Source organism: Alligator sinensis, unplaced genomic scaffold, assembly GCF_000455745.1.
Source record: "Alligator sinensis unplaced genomic scaffold, ASM45574v1 scaffold1494_1, whole genome shotgun sequence".
In the NCBI taxonomy this organism is placed as follows: domain Eukaryota; kingdom Metazoa; phylum Chordata; order Crocodylia; family Alligatoridae; genus Alligator; species Alligator sinensis.
The window spans coordinates 296,721-317,712 of record NW_005842724.1 but is presented as its reverse complement, the minus strand read 5'-3'; the positions used below and the strand labels follow the sequence as shown (position 1 = coordinate 317,712).

At 43.0% G+C, this 20,992-nt stretch overlaps 1 protein-coding gene across 6 annotated transcripts in view; it reads right to left on the bottom strand.

Moving 5' to 3' along the window:
* Positions 1-20,992, bottom strand: part of ADGB (androglobin) — a 286,810-nt gene that overhangs the window by 60,466 nt on the left and 205,352 nt on the right. For all 6 annotated transcript variants that reach the window (XM_006034315.3, XM_025216304.1, XM_025216303.1 and 3 more), the window contains 2 exons: positions 17,699-17,833; positions 15,738-15,891 (listed from right to left, as the gene is read on the bottom strand). In XM_006034315.3, the coding sequence (XP_006034377.2) occupies positions 15,738-15,891; positions 17,699-17,833 (289 nt within the window). The remainder of the gene's footprint in view (positions 1-15,737; positions 15,892-17,698; positions 17,834-20,992) is intronic.

Below are 20,992 nucleotides of genomic sequence, written 5' to 3'. Positions count from 1 at the left end.
CCCTGACCCCCCCGATCCCTGCCCAGCCAGGCCCTGCTGCCCTCAGGGCCCTTCTGCCACCTGCCTGGGCTGGGCCCAGGGTGGCAGGACCTGGTGCCCAGCCAGGTCCTGCTGGCTCTGGGGCTGCTCCTGCTGCCCAGGTAGCAGAAGCAGCCCCAGGGCTGGCAGAACCCAGTGGGTGCAGCATGCAGGGACCATGTGCCATGCTGGGTCCTGCCACCAAGGGCCTGGCGTGGCCAGGTAGCAGAGGGACTCCAGGGCCTGCAAGACCCAGCCGGGCCTGGCATGCAGTCCCCATGCTCCATGCTGGGTCCTGCCACCAAGGCTCTAGCCTGGCTGGGCAGCAGAGGGGCCTCGAGGGCAGCAGGTCCTGTCACCAAGGCCCCGACCCAGCAGTAGAGAGGCCCCAGGACCTGGCTGGGCCCAGCATGCGGTCCTCATGTGCCACATCAGGTCCTGCCAGCAAGGGCCTGGCCTAGCTGGGCAACAGACAGTTCCCAGGGCTGGCAGGACCCAGCTGGGCCCAGCACATGGTCCCCACATGCCACGCCGGGTCTTGCCACCATGGCTCAGAGTGCTCCACTCCCGCTGCTGCTGCTAAAGGTAAGTTATGGGCCCTGCACAGGGGTGCTGGGGCCCTCCAGGGTACTTGGGACCCTGGGTGGGGGGGCTGTGGCCCTCAAGGGGGAGCTGGGACCCTGGGTGGGGGGGTGCTGTGGCCCTCCAGGCCACAACACCCTGGGGTGGGGCCTGGGGCCTTGTGGGGGACAGGGGCTGTGGCCCTCCAGGGGGGAGCTGGGGCCCTGTGCAGGAGAGCATTCCATGTGCTGTGTGTCGGGGCTGCACTCTGTGGGGGCCAGGGGACCCACCCCTCCTGAGCAGTGCCCCCCACAAGGTCCCACAGTCCCCCCAGCAATCGCCACACACCAACCCACATCCCTCCACACACACCCACCCACCTTCCCACACTCTTCCTGCAAACACCACATACCCCCATCATACACCCATCATGTGCAAAGAAAACCAGAAATACACATCAACATATAGGTATTTAGAATTTATTTTATCATGATGATAGAGACACTGGCAGGCTTCTACATTGCTTTAACATTGTAAATATTCCAATAAAGCATTGTCCAACTGATTGCTGTCTCTTTCTCTCTCTGTCTATATATATATATATGTGTGTGTGTGTGTGTGTATGTGAGTGTGTCTGTATAGAGTGGTTTTTTGTGTTAACTGTGGAAAAACATGGATTTTGGGATATTTTTAACAATGGATTTGGGATGCTGCTGCAGCAGTCCAGCTGGCACAAGGGGTAGTGTCCCCAGGTACCAAGTGGCTGAGACCCAGAAGCTCCGGAGAGAGAGTAGCCCTGAGCTGCTTGCAAAGGCAGCTTTTTGTATGGATGGAGCCAGGACAGGGCAGCTTTTTATACTGCTGAGGACAGCACAGGTGCTGGCCCCATGCTCTAGCTCCCCCTGGCTGCAGATCCGGGAGGAGCCAGGCAGGGTTATTTTGCCCCAAGTGGCAAAATTTGCTCCGCAACAAAGTGCATGTCTGAGCACATGTGCTGAGGCAAAAAGCCCCAGCTCATATTTGTACCACTTCTATTTGAGCTGCTGCAAGACCATGTGTTTGCATGTGTGGATGCACCCACAGAGTGCAGACAGCACCATAGTGCCCTTCTACTACACTGCCCTGTCCCCAGGAGTGGGACAGAAAGCAGAAGTTGGAAGAGAGAGGGGGAGCCCAGAGTCCCTAGCCAATATACCAGGCAGAGCAGTGGGGAAGTGATGACCTTGTGGGAGCCTGTGAGTTGTATGTAAACCCCATCTGGACCATAAGCTTCCAGTTTGACTGCCCTGGTCCAGTGTAAACAATACAGAAGAAAATGTATCTTAACTGACCAAGAAAAGCAGGATTCTTCAACCAATTTTTAAAGGATTGTTTCTTATAATGCATTTGTACAAGGAGCAGCATGATGATCCTAACTAGTTTTGTGATACAAATGAAAATTAAAAATATAATAATAATAAAGAGAAGGAAGAAAAAGATGACGACAACACCACCAAAACAGAAAAATGTGGTTCTCTTTCAATTAACACCACTATAAATTATAAAGCATCTTTAAGTTGTTAATATATTGGCATTTTTTATTATATAAGAAATTTAAGGGAAAATAGCCCAACTTGACTATGACTGTTGAAATGAATGTTGCTTAAGGTTATTTAAACCCCTTCATTCTTGCTCTTTGCTCTTCAGTTTCTTTATCTCATCTCCTTACTTTACCTCCTTATTCTTCGTACCACTCTGAAGGATTTATTTTTCCTATAGATGATCTGATTTCTCACTGGGATAACTGGGGTTGCTTCTTAATGGGAACCAGCCCAGAAGACTAAAATCACCTCAGTAATGACTGAAAAAGACTTTTCCAGATAAATGAATAGATTCATAGATTGTTAGGGGCTGGAAGGGACCTTGCAGATCACTGGGTCCAGCCCCCCCACTCTAGGCAGGAAGACAACTGGGGTTAGGTGACCCCAGCAAGGTGACTGTCTAGTCTCCTCTTGAAAACCTCCTGGATAGGTGACTGCCCCACCTCTGGAGGGAGTTTATTCCACAGTCTGGGCACCCTGACTGTGAAGGAGTTTTTCCTGGTATTAAGCCTGAAGTGGCCTTTCAGGAATTTGTATCCATTGGTCCTGGTCTTCCTCGGGGGTGCCCAACTGAACAGTTGTTCACTGAGCTCCTGATGCACTCCTCTGATATAGTGGTAAGCCACTATCAAGTCCCCTCTCAGGCTTCTTTTCTTTAAGCTGAAGAGGCCCCGGTCCCTCAGCCTTTTCTCGTATGGCTTGCCTTGCAAGTCCCTGATCATACAGGTAGCTCTTTTTTGGACCCTCTCAAGTTTTTCCACATCCTTATTGAAATGTGGTGCCCAGAACTGGACGCGGTACTCCAGCTGTGGTCTCACCAATGCTAAGTAAAGCGGGAATATAATTTCCTTAGTTTTACATGAGATGCATCAGTGGATGCATGCCAGTGTGTTGTTTTCCCTGCTGACTACCGCCTCACACTGACAGCTCATATTCATGCGATGGTCAATCATTACCCTTAGGTCCCTTTCGGCCATGGTGAAATAACATCTATTCCTTTATTTCTTAAAAAACTATTTAGTTTTTCTAAGGTCTGGTTTTGCAAATGTACTCCCACTGAGGTCAATAGGAATTTTACTGTCGACTGAAATGGGAGTAAATTTTAAGTTAAAAGTAATTTTTTTAAATCTCATTCTGAATGATGCCATCCTCAAAGCACCCACATTAGGAAGAACTCACCTTGAGTTAGTTCAGTGATTTTCACCTAGGGTGCCTGTGATGCTCTGAGAGCATTTAAAGGTGCCATAAAATATTAACATTGTTAGGTGTGCAAACACCTACACAATTCACAAGATGAATCCAGAGATTTCAAACAGAAATTCATATTGTCAAAAACTTGTTGTGGTCTTTGTGAATTCTTTGTAACAGAAGATTTACTCTATTATTTTTCTGTAGTAAAAAAAATTAATGAAAGCTAAGAACTGGCATTTTCTGAAGGGTGCCATTAGTCTAACAAGCAGTGCCTTAAATCTAATGAGTGGTTGTTTTGAGCCTAAAAAGGCTGTGAACCATGGAGCTAGTGTGACTGGATATCCACTTTGTTTCATGGGTCCATGCCAGAAAGTGGTACAAGATACTGCTTTCCTGAGGCTGCTGGCAGATGGTAATGATTGTGCACTTGGCATATAGGAATTTTAAGCCCAATTCCCAAAATAGCACATCTTGCCATGCCTTAAACTCTTTAGATCACAATTATGCAACTGTGGAGGTGTGCAGCTTGTGATCTGGAGCCTCTCAATCCGTAACTGCCCTTTGCCATAAAATTGGCTACAGCACAGGGCATTAAAAGTTCTGGGGCTACCTCCATGGGATCAAGCCAGGGGAAAACCCTGGGTTCTGCTCAGTTCCCCATATCAGGAAGGGGGCAGCTGTGTCCTGGACCCTGGAACTGCCCCTTCCACTGCTGTTAAGAATCAGCTAATCATTGGTATCAGAAAAGGGGGAGCCTCAGGTCTGGGACATATGCCACATATTCAATTTAAAGTTGGATACAAATCTAGCCACAAAGATGTTCCACATTAAATGTGAGGCAAATGTGTTTCACATTAAATGAGGCATTTCTTTGTAGATTATTTACTGGTTTATCCCAATATAAATGCTTGAATATGTGGCATATTACAATTTATGGTGCATTTAACATGTTAATTGCATGATAAATGTAACATCTGCCAGGGACCTGAGATGCTGTGTCATAGCACACCTTACTAACTGTCATTCAGATCTTTCACATTACATCACTGCCGGACCACCTGTCTAACTCCCTTGCCATTTTTTAAATAAGTAAACCATTAGTTCAGTAGCAAAAGTAACACAAATGTCCTGCCTATTAAAACCAGAGAGAACAAAATGGGGTTATTGGACATGGAAAGGCATCAAATATAGATCTTGGTGAAAGAGAGATACTGCATTTACTCAATTCTAAAATGAGGTCCCCCAACCCTTGAAGTATCTTCGTGGGGAAAGCCCATCATCTTAGAATTGAGTATGAAAGTGGGGGCAAGGGCAAGCAGCTGCTGTGGCTTGGACTCTAGACCCTAGCCTACCCTCCAGTCCCCACTATAGCTCCTGCCTGCCCCCCCAACCTTCCTGTACCCCACTATTAGCACCCTACATCCTCTTCCCACCATTTCTCCCCCTCTCCTCCTTGCCCTTATTTCATGCTAGCATGTCCAAACTGCAGCATGGAGCACTGAGCATGGCATCAGCTCAGCCCCGCAGCAGTGGCATGCAGTTCACATGACTGCTATGGGAGCTGGGCTGGGGCTGTGCTCACTCCACCAGGCTATAACGTGGATGTGGCCTGCTAGTGCAGAGTAAGGATAAGGGTAAAGGAAAGCAGGGAAGCAGAGGCAAGCTTCTTGATGCCTCCACTCACTGCTTGCGCTCCTGCAGCAGTGGGTTGGATGAATTAAAGACAACCACCTAATTAGATTCTATACATGGAAAATTTATAAAAACCTTAAATTCAGGGTCATCTTATATTTGAGTACAATTTAGTTCATGAAGGAAGAATGAGATGAACCTAAGTTGTCATGTTGAACTGGTAAAATTCCAAATAGCTAACTTTTCTATTCACTTTAGTAAATATAATCAATAATGATTAAAAACATGTGGGAAGATGAGAAAAGAATTCCGAGAATAGTTAGGAAGAGAGATGGCTTAGAAAGAGTAAAAAAAGAGTTTTAAAGTGAAAAAGGGAGCTGAGAGTCTTTGTTCTTGAGTATCATGAAGGAGAAGAGCTTTGACCCAGGAAAGTGAGGCTATCTTTACTTGAACCTAATAAGCAGGGATCCTGATTTTCTCTGATTCAAAAAAATCCCTAGTTTTTGGTTAAAAAAATAACCCCAAATCAACATTTTTCCATGATTAAAATTAAACATCACTATATATGTGGTGTTTCATTTAAATCACTGAAAATGTGGATTTGGAGTTACTTTTTTTTAACTGAAAATTGGGGATTTTTTTAAATAAGAGAAAACCAGGATCCCTGCTAATACGAATCATTGGTACCAAGCAGACGACAGCCTCGGGTCTGGGGAACATGCCACACATTCAATCTAAATCTGGACACAAATCAACCACAAAGATGTTCCACGTTAAATGAGGACTATCTTTGTGTCTGGTTTGATATTTTACTCTGCCATAAATCCTGGAACATGGGGCATATTACAATACATTGTGCATTTAACATTTTAAGCTGAGGGTCCTTGTTCTTGTGTAGTATGCAGAAGAGGAACTTTGACCCAGGTGCATTTATACTTAAACATAATAAAAATTGAAGAATTATCATGTCCTAATTTCTAATAGCACATTTGACAGATTATATGCAATTCTGTTTTCTGTACACTAAGAAAATTATGCTGAGTCTGAAAAAATGCACCAGAAGGCAAACAAAGTATTTTGTCACAGCAAAAATATTAAGAAAAGCTAGCTCTCATTTCTGCCTATACACCAGATTTTAGGAGAAGAATCTGTGTTTGTGTGTTGATATGACATAAAATTAATAGTATTTTGTATGGCAAAAAGAAAAATTTACACCAGTAGCATGCTTAGATTTATAGCTCCTTTTTTTTAAAAAAGGGATCATTGCCATTGAAGATGAGAAGTCTAGTATATTTGCAATTCAAGCAGAACATACTTACACAAGACAGTATTAATTTAAAAATCTTGTCTTGTAAAAAGTTATACATATGAGTAACTTTACCCAGTTAAGTAATCACCACTGGCCAATGGTGAATATAAGGCTAAATTTCAGGAAAATATTTATATATATATTTTTAATTGTATTTTTGGGTTGTGGGGGGGGGGGGGGTCCTTCGAATGTCTCATTTAAATCATCTTTGCTGCAAATCAAACCAATTTTTTCTTGTTCTTTTTCCTGGAGACAAGCTGGACAACTGATCACTATTCTCTTTATAATCTCATTTACATATTTATGTAGGAGGGACATATTTATGTAAGGAGGGACAATTTATTATGTCTCTCCTTACTCTTTTCTCTTTTATACAAAAGCCCGATTCCTGCAGCCTTTCCTTACAAGTTATCTTTTTTAAAACTCTTTACCGTACTTGTGCTCAAAATGGAATCTTCAGTTGAAGATTCAGGAGTTCACAAATTCAAAAGCTTTGTGAACAGCAAAGAGAATAATGAAAAAATGCTTCTGTTTAGTAATGGAAGACATGACTATGAATTCCTTTTTGTTCCCTTTTCTTCTTCCCCCACCACCCAAAAGGTATATTTCCCAATACCACAAAAGATAGAACTAACATATGTATCTTGAGTGTAATACCTGCAGAAGGGAGACAGATACTATTGCTATTCTGCAGATTTTAACCTCAGTGTCAATCATTTTGAAATTAAGTTTCAGGAGAGGTTTTTCAGCAGAGCAACAATATTTGCTGATACAGTTTTCTAGCTTTATTGTGAGTTGCTGATTCATAGTTTCTGAAGCATAAACTTAAATGATAGGCTTATTTCAAGAAAAAAGCTTGCTCTGTATTAATTTTGACATAGGAATTTGGATATATTATATCATATCTTGCTTACTGTAGCACATCTTTACCAAGTTTTATATTTTACTGTTATAAAGAATGTGTAGCATGCATTGATATTCTATGGCAGCTACATTACTATAACAGCATGATAAACTGCATGTTAGAGCAACTACAGAGATCCCATAAAAAAACCTAATGTGGTTGTTTGTGTCATTTACTGGTTCACTGGAATTCTAATTAACCATATATAAATTTGGAGAGAATAACTATAACTAGCTGTATGGTTTAATGTTGTATTTTTATTGAGAGATGCAGCATTTGAAAATAAATTTCCAGTGTAAAAACTACAGCATCATAACTGCATAATTCTGGTCTTAAACTCAGATCCTGAACTATTTTTCCTCCTGTGTCATTTAAAGCAGTGGTGCTCAGCCTTCTTCCCCAGCAGGTCGGATGAGCAGTGCCCTAACTGTCTGCAGGCCAAATCCAGTTGGCAGCCCTGATCCCGTGGGTACCTTCTGATCACACGGAGGGAGGCATGAGGCAACACAGCCATGACCTACCCACCCCCTGAGAAATGGGGTGTGGCTTGGCCCCATAGGGGGAAGGGCATGGCTCAGACTCAATCTGGCCCTAAAGGGAGAAAGGGGGTGTAGTCTAGCACTGCAAGTGGAGGGGAAGGGGTATGGCCCAGCCCCAACCTGGTCCCATCATGGGAAAATGAAGAGTAGCTTGGCCCCTCAGGGAGAAAGGGGTCAGAGCTTGGCCCCCAACCCAACCTGCTGGCTGCAACTAGGAGTTCAGGGCTTGGGATTTGGGAATTTGGCAGGGAGGGGAGGATGATCATATTAATGCTGCCAAAGCTCCCCTGCTGCCATTTTCACTACAATTTTGCTCATACTCTCTCTTTCTCTCTCTCTCTCTAACAAAAACGATAGTTGTTTCTTATTCTTTCATTCATATGTTCCCTTTCTCTTCTGTTTTCCCACTCTTTAAAAATGCCTGCCCCAGGGGTGGCCATGATGCCCCATGCTGGCCACTTCGCCTCTATTCACCCTGTTCTTGTGGCTCTTCCCCTTCTACTTGTCTGCCACACCTTGATGTGAATACGGATTTAGAAAAAGAAAGCTGCCTCAGGCATCCCTGAGCAAGATTTCATCCACCCAAATGCTACGGTCTAAATGTTCATCGCCTTAAAGACTAATTTCATGGCCTCCTCATCCTCCCTTCTAGCCAGGCTCAAACCTTGCAGATATTACCAATCAATTCATGCCCTACTGCCAGGCTGTGCCCTACTCCCCAGCTCAATCAATTTGCTGGGCTTTCTAGCCCAATGCCTGCCCCTTTCTGAGTCCTAGGTCCTGTCCACAGTCATTCCTCTGCCCTGTTCCTGGGCTCTGGCCCTGCTTCTGGGCCTTCTGGGACCACCAACCTCTCCCACTAGTCCCAATTCCAAACCACTGGAGTTCTCCAGATAAATCCACAATATTTTACTTGCCCACCCTGCTCCCAGGCTTAAGTGTATCCCTGGTATGAGTCAGGAGCTCCTATGCAGAGCAGGGCCTCAGTCATTTCTACATGCTGCACAGGACCTAAATGAGCTTTCTGAAGAAGCAGCGGAAGGCTTTGACTGTGCTGGCAGAAGAACAGCACACACTGGACTTGCTGGCACTGCTGGACTGAGAGCTGGGGAGGCACAGGGCAGTAAGGATTCATTGCAGGTTGGAAGTCAAATTGATGAGCCATTGTCAGGGGAAAATGAACAAGTGCACAATGGCTTTGCACTTCCAGTTGAAGGTGGGGAGGTGGGGGTAAGTTCTGGGTAGGTGTGGCTCCTTGGGCAGCCAGCCAATCAGCACTTTTCTCTGCATTCAGCTGTCCTCAGGAACCTCTACACACAGGGCTCCCTGTAAAGCATATTGGGACCATAGCACACCTGGCTTCAAAATGCTGGCAGTACATGCTCTTGCCAGGCTCTACAGTGCTCCGGGCACTTGAACACCTGTATGTGTACCTCCTGCTATGCCTTTATCATGCTGATAGTCTCCAGAAAATGTTTAGTGCTTCAGATGAATGACAGTCCATATTCTTAGGCTATTCAGAGAAAGTATAGCCTATAGCCCATGGGCCAGGTCTGGCCTACAGAAAGGAGGTCATTCAGCCCATAAGGCAAATGATCCACCTGTGGATCTGGCCAGTGGGACTTATTTCTACAGCTGCCAGAGTCACTGTGTCAGCACTTGGACAAGCACTCAGAAAGTTAAGACCACCACTCACGGCCCTCTCAATTTGCTGCCAAATTTCTGGGTTTTGGTTGCAATTAGTGACTAAAATCAGCAGTAATTGGCAAGGGAAAAAAGGGAGGTGAGCAGCAGCAGTTAACACCTTGGATACTGGCAGTGCCAACACAGCAGCTCTGGCAGCCACAGTGAGAACCCTGTGGCCTGAATCTTAAGTGGGTCATCCAGACCATCAGAAGGCCCGTGGGCCAGATGACCTATCGCCTGCCTATAGTACATCCCCTGGTAGCTGACAGGGAAAATAGCCTGCCAGCTCATTTGAGTTTGACCTCCATGATGCACAGAATTCCAAAAAGCTATGTGCCTTGTACAAGGCCTGACCAGTTTATGAATAGTGATTATATGATGTGGTTGCCTCTAGTAGCAGAACACTGGACTCAGTGATGCAGGGAGCTCTTTTAGGCCAATGTTTCTTAAAGAGATACAATCATTTTGATAAAAAAGTACACATGGCAGCTTAACAGCTCATCAGACCAGCATGTTAGCAACAATCATCTTCTGTCAAAATTGAAATAATTATAAAAACACTGATTCCTACAAACATTTACATTTATTTGTGTTATGTTGTAGTTGAAAGGGAGCATCTTCCCTGGAGCTCCCTCCCCAGAATCAACTTATTACTTGAACTGAAAATTTAAATCATGGATTTAAGCTTTCCTTTTTTTTTTTTTTTTTTTTTTTTACTGTTTGATTACAATCAAACTATAATTGTTTTAGGTATGACTTATGAGATATGACTATCAATTCCTGCATATCAGTGCTACTGTGATGTGAAGGTTTATAATCAGGGTTAAATGTCTAGATTTCTCAAAACCAAAACATTACTAAGTAGTGATTAAAATTAAGGGACAGATTTTTCCAAAATCAGTGAGTGAACTGTTTCTGTAAACCATGCCAGGACCCAAATATAATTTCTATTTTTAAAACAGCAGTGCTACAGCATCACTGTGCTGAATGCTTTCCATATTAAAGCCAATGAATTATTTGCCTGTGACAGAGGTATGAACCTCTCCCACCCCCCTGAACCTTGGGCCAGCTCTGGACCATGGGGCTCCCCCTACTCCATAACCACAGAACCAGTGGCTGCAAAAGCAGCTGTGGTGGGTCCACTGGTGGTGGTGGTGGAAGTAGCAGTGGCAGTGGTGGGGTCAAGTGGTGGTAGAGTCAAGTGGTTGCAGAGTAAGTGGGAATGTGTCAATGCAGCCCTCACTAGACTTCCTGCCACCAATGGCTACGTCCAGTGGGTCTTAGGGCCCCCAAATTCTGCGGCAGGTCCCACCCCCAAGTTCCAGTAGCCTATCAGTAGCCCAGTGGGCCAGATACAATGGCACTGTGGGCTGAATCTGACCTGTGGACCATATGTTTGACACTTCTGACCTTACAGCTCTCTCACAGTGGGTAACAATAACAGAGTGGAGTGAGGGAATGGAGGACAAGATAATAGCTGAAAATAATGTATGTTACTCTTAGTTTGCCATCTTCTTAGACTATCTTCACAAATATCATTTGCACACATAATTATTCAAGTTTCATAGATTCATAGATATTAAGGGTCAGAAGGGACCTCAATGGATCATCAAGTCCGACCCCCTGCCCCAGGCAGGAAAAAGTGCTTGTCAGATGACCCCAGGTACTTGTCCAATCTCCTCATAATGACCCTCAAGGTAGGGGAGAGCAACACCTCCCTTGGAAGCCCATTCCAGATTCTGGCAACCCTTACCGTAAAAAAGTCTTCCTGATGTCTAACCTGAATCTGCTCACTGTCAGCTTGGGGCAGTTATTTCTAGTTACTCCAAGGGGTGCCCTGGTAAATAGAGCATCTCCTATCCCTTGCTGTCCCCCCCTGATGAATTGGTAGATGGCCACAAGATCCCCTCTCAGCCTTTGCTTCCGGAGGCTGAAGAGAGTCAGGTCCCTCAATCTTTCCTCATAGGGCCTTACCTGCAGGCCCTGAACCATACAAGTGGCCCTCCTTTGGACCCTCTCAAGGTTATCCACATCCCTCTTGAAATGTGGCACCCAAAACTGGATGCAGTACTCCAGCTGTGGCCTCATCAGTGCCACATAGAGGGGAAGTATCACCTTCCTGGACCTGTTTGTGATGCACCTGCTAATGCATGATAAAGTGCTGTTAGCTTTACTTATCACTTCATCACACTGACGACTCATGTTCATCTTGGAGTCAACTATGACTCCGAGATCCCTGGTTCAGGATGTGAAAATGGACAATACAGAGATAATAGGAATGGTATTGGAGGACATATAGTATTCAGAAAGAAATTAAATTAAGACCACTTGTAGCACCCTACATTTACAATGTGCAGGTATTAAAGAATTAAGAAAGGATAGCATGGATAAAACAGGATATTTTGGAGTAAAAACCATGGTAAAAGAGGTTCTACTGGGGTAGTGCAGGGAATCTGCCTCATACCACCAGGGCCAGATTTGTATCAAGGCACAGCTCTCTCTGATGTTACATAAATACTACTGGAAATTATGTCATTATGAGAAACTTTAGTTTCTCAGATATAGAGTGAAGAATGTGTACTACTAATAGCCTTAGACCCCTGTTATTCCTGGATCTGACAGCAGACAAATTTATGTCTTAACCAAATAAAAAGCAATGTTTATTTGGACTGAGTTTTGATAGGTAACGAGGAAGTTATATAAAAGCTGATTATAACAAAAAGCAATGATTTGCATGAAAAAAGTTGATTCAGTTCAAATTAAATGGAAGAATGAACAGCTGTAGATCTGAAATGAAGACTTTGAACTTCATAAGGCTAAATTTTAATAAACCAAGAAAACTGGTTAGTAAAGTCAGTTAAGTAGAAAAGCTTAGAGATGTTGATGTGTAGGGGTCTAGAATTTCTTTAAGTCAAAATTGCTAAGACTATCAGGAATCTATATATCAAGGAAGGGTAAAATAACTTTAGAAAGTGGCGTTGAAGTCTAAGTGAAAGAACCTCTTTAATGAGGACACTAAGGGAGTTTATACACATAGTCCAGGAGTGGAGGGGGAGGGGCGCTTTACTTAAAGCAGCTCTGAGAGCTTTAGTTAAAGCACCCCTGCCACCATTTTTCAGCATATGGACACTGATACATGTGATGCTGGAGTCTGCTGGAGCATGGGAATTATCAAGCTCCTGCAGACTCAGTTAATTGAGTCTACCTCCATACGCCATAATTACAGTGCATCAGAGCAGCCTTGCTGCACATGTATAGGTGCCCTAAGAATGAGCTGAAAGCTCAGAATGAATGGAAACAAGGACTGAACAACAAAGAAAACTGTCTTCAACCTAAGAAGGATAGAAATAAAATGAGAAATACCAAAACAAAGCTGGAGTTAGACCATACAAATGAAAAGAAAAGATAAAGAAAGGCATGGAGGGAAAGGGAAAATGGGCTAAAATGCAAGATGACAGGTAGTAGCCATGTTAGCCTGAAGTCAGGCAGAAAGCAGGGTAGAAATGCACCTTATGAACTAACTGAATTTGAGGTGCATAAGCTTTCATGAGTAAGAGCTCACTTCATTAGATGCAAGATGGTGATGGTGGTTGGCGGACCGAGAAGTCTAGAGATGGAATGAGATTCAGTCTCCCCTTGTCACTCAGGTTTGCAGCTCTGGGATACTCCTAGATCCTCTAATGCAGCTGAATCTTCAGGTGGCAGTGGTGGCTAGGAGTGCCTTTCACCGACTCCATCTTGTTGCAATCCTTTCTTTCAAATTCATATCTAATAAACATTATCTATTCTTTTGTTACCTTGAGGGCAGACTACTGCAAACTGCTCCACTTAGGGCTACCCTTGACAACCATTTGGAAACTACAGGTAATTCAGAACATGGCAGCCTACCTTTTGACAGGGATGGGTCATCAGCAGGTTTTCTATGATTTAAAAAAAATCCCCAATTTTTGGTTTAAAAAAGAGCCTAATCCATATTCGGCCATGATTAAAATGAAACACCACTATATATAGAGAGAGATATATTAGTGGTGTTTCTTTAATAAGGGAAAAATGTGGATTTGGGGTTACTTTTTTTTAACCGAAAATTGGGGATTTTTTTAAATCAGAGAAAACCAAGATCCCTGGTCATCAGGAGCACATTATTCTAGTGCCTCAGAGTTGGCACTGGCTCCCAATAGCCAGCACAGTTCAGGATGTTGTTTCTGACCCATAAGCAGCCTGGGACTGACATACTTAAAGGACCACTTCCTGCCTTATGTTCTACTGCAGTCCTTATGGACAGCTGGGAAGAACCTCCTGTAAACTTCATTGTGCGCGAAGTTCAGTCAGAAAAACACATGGGAGATTGCAACTCCTCAGCTTTAGAATTCTGTCCCTCCTGAGGCCCAGAAGAGCCTGAGCCTGGTCATCATTTAGAAGTGTTGTAACACCTAATTTAAGTAGGCTTTTAACAGGCAGGAGTAATTCTGAGGTCCTATGTGGGGAACTGTTTTGCTATTTATCAGTTTACTTTACTATTTGATTCTGGTTTTATAATTTATCTTGTTCTTGTTGTAAGCAGGCCTGACCCTTTTTGGGGGAAAGGCAGCATAGAAATCAATCAATCAAACAAACAGACAGACAGACAGACATAGGCTTTTCAAAGGTAAACAATGCTAGACAGACCTGACAGCTGTCACAGATAACATCTACTACATCTCCTATGTTTAATTAAAACATCAATTATTTTATCAATTTGGACCTCACTAAAGCTTTTGATGTGGTACTGAACAGGGTAGTATTACTAAAAAATGGAGAAGATTAGGATTAGTAAAGGAATTGTAAAATGGATAGGGAGCTGACTCGAATGGAGATAGTAGTGGCTACTGTTGAAAGAGGAAGTATCAGGCCAGAGTAAAGTTATTACTTAGGTTCCTCAAGGATCAGTCTCGGAACTTGCTTAAGTTTTTTTCAGAAATGACCTGGTATCATTAATAGGAGCACCTCATATAATCTGCTGGTGATATCAAGTTGGGAGGTATCATCATGCATGTGAAAATCAAGATAATGCACCATGAAGAAAGAATTGGAGGACCTTGAGGACTGGATTAGAAATCAGATGAACAGGCAAATTAAATTAACAGGCTTGTGCATTTGTAGACTAGTAACCAAAAATTCTACCATAACCTGAGAGCTAATCAGTTGGAAATCTAAGATGGGGAAAGAACTTGGTGTACCAGTGAATCACGGATGACTATAAGCTCCCAATGCTGGAAAAAGGCAAATGCAATTCAAAGATGCATTAATGCATTAGGAGAAACATATTTATTCACATACTATACCTACCTTTCCCCAAAAATTAGCCCTCAAAAACTGGGGTGTGTATCTTAGTGATTTCTTATTCTTGTGCTAGAATTGAAGCATAAGGCCACTGTAAAGGCTGTGTAGGAACACTATAATGGCTGCCAGGGCTCTCTTTCTCTCCCTGTCACAGGGGAAGAGGGGTAGAGTGCACTCTTCACTGTCACAGTTAATGTTAACCCTTTCACAGCCGCTTCCAAATTAGTAGTAGCTTCTGGCTGACCAGCCAAAAACTGCTGCCAATTCAGCAGCAGGTATGAGAGGGTTCAAACCAGCTTTTGGCTGAGCAACAACAGTCAGGACCAAACTATGTGGTCAGGATCCACTGTGATCATGATTCAGCTGTGATTCTGGAAAAATCTTTTTGTCCTTCATTCTGCCTTCCCAAAACAACTTGCATGTCATATTTAATAGTGTGTGATATGTGAGAAAATACAGTATTTTTGGTAGAGGCAGACAGATTACTGCCACTGTACAAGGCATCAATGAGCCTTCATATCAGCAGTTGTGTGTACAATTATCGTCATCCACATTAAAGTAAAATTAAGTGAAACTGAAAGTAGGTACAGAGAAGTGTTAGTAGAATGATCAGGGGAAAGGAGCTAATCTTACAAGAGGAAACTAAAAGTGTTAAATTTGTTTAGTCCAGCAAAATGAAGATTGAAAGGAATTATGATTGCTCTTTATAAATAAATCAGAGGCATAAGCCCCAGAGGCAAAACCTATTTAAGCACAAGAAAATATGGGTAAAAAATGGTTATGAATTAATTTAAACTTGAAATTAGATCTGTACCACTAGACTTACTGTAGGTGTGGCAGTTTCCCCCCTAAAAAGCCCCCCACTCAATTAAACTGTGTATGGTCTTGGCCTAAAAGCCTCAGGGCTGAATGAAGTCCACTGAATTTGGCCATATATTTTTGTAACAACAGTTATTATAGCTAGAGTGATGTTATACACCACTAATGTGTGTACTTACCTTATTCTTGCTATAAACACGAGGTGCCACTTTGAGGAAGACATGTGGCATTTCCTCCAGTGTGTCATTATCAACAACATGGAGTATACAGGTAGGGATGGTGGTATATACCTTTGGTACTACAAGCATATCTTCTGTCACATGAAATACTTCCCTACAATAAAAGAAGAATGACACTACTTTTAAAAAGTGTTTCTAGTCTCAAATCTCTTTTCTCTAATAAAGTGAACATTGCATCAATAATTATGGCAGTAGATGGGTTTGTGTCTTCATGCATTCCAATCACTCAGAGTTACAAATTGCTGGAAGTTATTTTGTCCTAACACAAACCAAACCAAGAAACAAATAAACAATGACAAAAATGAGCTGTAGACTTTGGGCACTGACTTAAAAAATGAATGTGTATTAATTTCATAAAGCTACAAACATTAATTTTAATTGAACTTTTTATTTCATTCGTACTTGGGGCAGAGATCTAAAAAAATTTAATAATTTAGCTTTAATTGTAAAAATATATTTCAAGTACCCAATTACAGCAAATGCTTGAGCTCACGCAACTGAAAGTATGTGGCACTCAAGGCACATATGTAACTACTATAAGCGAAACATGTTTGTATATGCAATAGCTTACTTAACATTTAGGCAAAATATGTTTATTACATACTTATTTGTCTCTTTGTTTCTAATTCTAAAAATCCAGCATAAAATTTGATTATTTTTATATTTTATATTGTTAATACTTTCGTAGCAACTTAATAGTAATATTACTTCTAATAATGGAATTTTTTTTTTTAAATCATTGAATACCATAGACAAAATTTTCTAACTAAATAACAAATATTTGATTATGTAATCCTTTGTCATCCAATTTGCAACATTTTGAATGACAAGATTTTCAGGAAGCAGGGAGCACCTGCCATCTGGAAAAAAAAAAAATCAAACCTTGTCCTTCGAGTTGGATGTGTTAACATGGATGCACCAAGTTGAACAACCAAAAATATAGGAATCTACATCAGACCATTTTTTTTCATTACAAGCAGTTCAAAGCCAGCTTGATGAACTGTCTTCACACTTTGCAGAAACAAACATTCTCCTCTGTTTTCAGTTAATAGTGAAAATATTTATAAAAATCCAATTCTGAAGCCAAATTTTAGGATGGTAAAATAAAGCTTTATAATGGAACCTGGCTATGATTTTATGGTGCGGCGGCCCCTGCCACTCCGTAATAAATTATTCCTGTATAAGTATGGTTACCACATTTCTAGTTTCAAAAAAGAGGACACCTGTGAGGGGGAGAGGAGGCAGAGAGTATATGATTATGGGGGCAGAGGGGGGGCAGTGATATGCCCGTACCCTGCCCCTGCCCCTCACTCCCAAGCCACAGCCCCCACCCCCAGCCCTGCTGCTGCCCCTCATTCCTGACTCACAGTACCCTGCCCCTCACTCCCAACCCGCAAGTCCCTCTCACTGCTAATACCCCTCACTCCTAAACTGCAGCCTGTCACTCCCCCCAACCCTGCTGGTGCCCTTCATTCCTGACCTGCAGCCCCTGGCCCCCCAGCCCTGCCGATGCCCCTCATTTCTGACCCACACCCCCCTGCTCTCCTTAGCCCTGCTGCCCATGCAGCTCTTTGCTGTCTGGGAAGACCTCCCCCCTCACCCTCCCCCCCATCCACCACCTCCCCGCCCTGCTGGAGCCCCAGCGGAGGCAGGCGTGTACATGCACACATACTTCCCGGCCTCCAATCACTTCCCCCTGTTGCCCCCAGCCCCAAGCAGATCCTTGTTGGAGCAAGCCGAGAACTGCCAGGAAAGCACAGGCAGAGCAAAATACTGGATACTTGCTCATATTTCTTAAAAACCGCCCAGATGGAGAAGGGAGTTTGGAGGTGCAAAAAGAAGACATGTCCAGGAAAACCCAGATGTATGTTAACCTTAGTACAGGTATATGGGAAACTCACCTAAAAACCACAAACCAGCAATTTGGTGGCTGATCAGAATATGTTACAACATAATCAGCAAAAGATGTCTTAGTCCATTCATCTTCATAACAGGAGAACTTTTCAATTGACTTACAGTTACTTTTAAACATTTCTCTAGAAAAAAACAAAAAATGTGAGATAAATATTTATGCTTAATAAGCAGAGGACATGTATCTTGATGAACTTTTGCATATAAGGAAGAGTACCAGTATATATGTAACTCGCACTTTACCAGTACGTTAAAAGTTCTTCTCTAGAGCTTGGATACCATGAAATGAAAATATTCTACTGCTGCTAGCGACTAATAAAGATGGTCCTTTTGCTCACCCGGTAGAGTTCTGTCCTGTGGAACTGGAAACCTGGTTTCTGTCTTCAGGTGGCTGAATTCACTAATTAGCATTTGACATGAATTGTTTATTCATCTCCCTTGCAGATATGCTCTGAGGCACAGGAATCAAGCCCTTTCAGACAATGATGACTTTACATTGGAAATGAGGGGCTGTAAGAACAATGCCTGGCTATTCAAACTCCTGGGGGAAGGACATTTCTTAGGGTAAGGAAACTAAGTGAAAGATGGTACTGTTAGGATACTGGGTTAGTGTTCTTCATGTCTGAAAGGATGTAAATATTCTCTTGGTTCTGAATAGATGAGGGAAGATTTTTCCTCTGGTTAAACATTCACCTTTCGGAGGAGGGCGGGAAGTAGGCAGTTAAATGCTGGGCAGGTTCGCTGAGAATCCAATGGGGGAGGTACAGAAGCAGATTTAGGATTTTACCAAGGGGCTCCCGCTGGGGCAGGCAGACAACCCCATGGAAACAGCAGTCAGGGCTTTTTTAAGTCCCAAAAGAAAGTAAGAATTCTCCCCCTTTCCCTTCCTGCTCAAAGGCATGCCCTCCCCTTCCCTCCTGCCCACTGCTGCCACAGTCCGCACCATCTCAGATGTGAGAGGAGCTCCAGAGCCACATTAGCTGGGTTGCGTGGGTGCTGGGCACAGACCAGGACAGCAGCAGCAGTCTCCCTGTGCCTGTCCCAGGCTGTAAGGGAACACCCAGGGGTACCAGGCAGGCAGGGCGAACCCACCCACTACCACTGCTGCAGCCAGGCCCAGATAGAGCCCAGCCCCTGTGAAGCACTGGAGTCCTTCGGTCAGCTGACTGAGTAAAGCAGGCTAAAAGAAGAAATAGTAAGAGGTCCTGGCAGACAGGTCAGAGACAGAAACTTTGCTAATCTATTGAGGTGGGTAGGAACTGCATCCTTGGATTTCAGATGCAGGGTAAGAACAAGTTGTTGTTCTGGTATTTTCCTTTGTTTATTCTTATATCTCTTTCTGTATCTCAGCATATGGTTACAGATATCCTATGCCTTGCTCTTGTTTTTTATAATAACCCTTCTTGTTATCTTTTTAACCCACTTATTGTCAGTAATAACCATGATTCTAGAGTAATTGACCATACAGGCAGACCTCTTTTCCAGAAGTGGGAATCTATCTTCTCTGAGCGCATGACCAGACCAGAGTGTGATTCTTCAAGCTGGCAAAGCCTGGGTGACACGCGTATATGTGAGGCATCATAAATCAGGGAGTAGACCTTTGAGCATCTCAGTCTGTTCTCAGTGGTCAAGCAGCATATGGCAGGGAGGGGTTTGGAGCTGAAGGACACCCCTGAAGAGGTGAAAATACCCCAGGAGTGTGTCTGAGGTACACTCAGCTGCACTTGGGACTGAAGAGCATTACAGGCACCTATTTTGGGATTATGCCCTTTATTAGGTATGGAATGAGGTCAAATCCAACTGTTTCTAGAAGATTTTCTAACCATTCATCATCTTTTCTTTTTCTTACATCATTCTGTCATCTTGTACTTTTTGATCTGAGGTTGTATTAGAAGTTTTAAAGTAATTTTATTACTTCTTTGCAGACAGCACAAAACTGGGAAGGACTGTGAACACACTGGAGGATGTGAGGGTAATTCAGAAAGATCTTGACAAATTGAAAAGTTGGGCTAGAGCTAAAAGGATGATGTACAAATGCAAGGTGCTACACCTTGGGAAGAATAATAAAAAACAGAAATATAAAATGGATGTCACCTGGCTGGATGGCAGCACTATGGAAAAGGACTTGGGAGTCTTGGTAGATCACAGACTCAGTATAAGTCTGCAGTGCGATGCAGCTGCACATAAGGTGATTGCGCTTTTGGGATGTGCGAATAAAAGCATTAGGTGCAAGACATGGGAGATGATAGTGCCTCTCTGCTCGGCCCTGGTTAGGCCTCATCCAGAGTACCATGTGCAATTTTGGGCTTCACATTTTAAAAAGGATATGGAGAAGTTAGAGAGGGTCCAGAGGCAGGCAACAAAGATGATCAAGGGCTTAGAAGGCAAGTCATATGAGGAGAGGCTGAAGGAGCTAGACATGTTCAGCTTGCAGAAAAGGCACTTAAGAGGGTACATAATAGCAGTTTTCAAATACTTGAAGGGCTGCCATAAAGAACAGGGAAAGCAGCTTTTCTCTTATTGGAGTCATTGGACAAATATGCCTGAAGTTGCAGCAAAGTACGTTTAGACTGGATATCTGGAAAAAATTCTTCCCTGTTAAAATAGTGAAGCAGTGGAATAAAATGCCTAGGGAAGTTGTGGATTCTCCATCACTGGAGGTGTTCAAAAAGAGGTTGAACAGACTCTGGTTGGGGATGATCTAGGCATAGCTATGCCTATGTTCTCCTATGGGTATTTCCCATGGCACAATGTATTTTACCAATTTCCTCCCATAGTAAACATAATGCCCTTGTAAAATGCCACTTTGGAAGTTGGGACACCGATGTGGGATATATATAGCACTCAATGGGAAAAGCACAATATGGAAAGAGGATTGAACAAAAGGAAAAAAAAACAAAACCAAACAGAAGTCGTAGAGCCAGCAGGGTCAAAGAACAAACCCCTTTTGATAAGTTTGGCTGAATGTTTAATGTAGTGCAGACATATAATCTGTCTTTGGTGACATCATGGCATATGAGTTCTATTTTATTCTATTCATCACTGTAGGCTACCTTCCATGACTATGTTAAGAGAAGTGAATAACAATATGCATTTATTTTATTCTCTCTCCCCCAGGCTTTTCTTTCTCTGAGAGAAATTTTATGAGTATAATGGAGTGTTTTATTTGTGATATGTAGGTAAATGTGTCAGATGTTTATAAAATTGAAGACAAGACCAGTGCAGTACAACTTGTACTTGGAACAAAACACAATGATATTTGAGGTGGTATCTCCTGTAAGAGT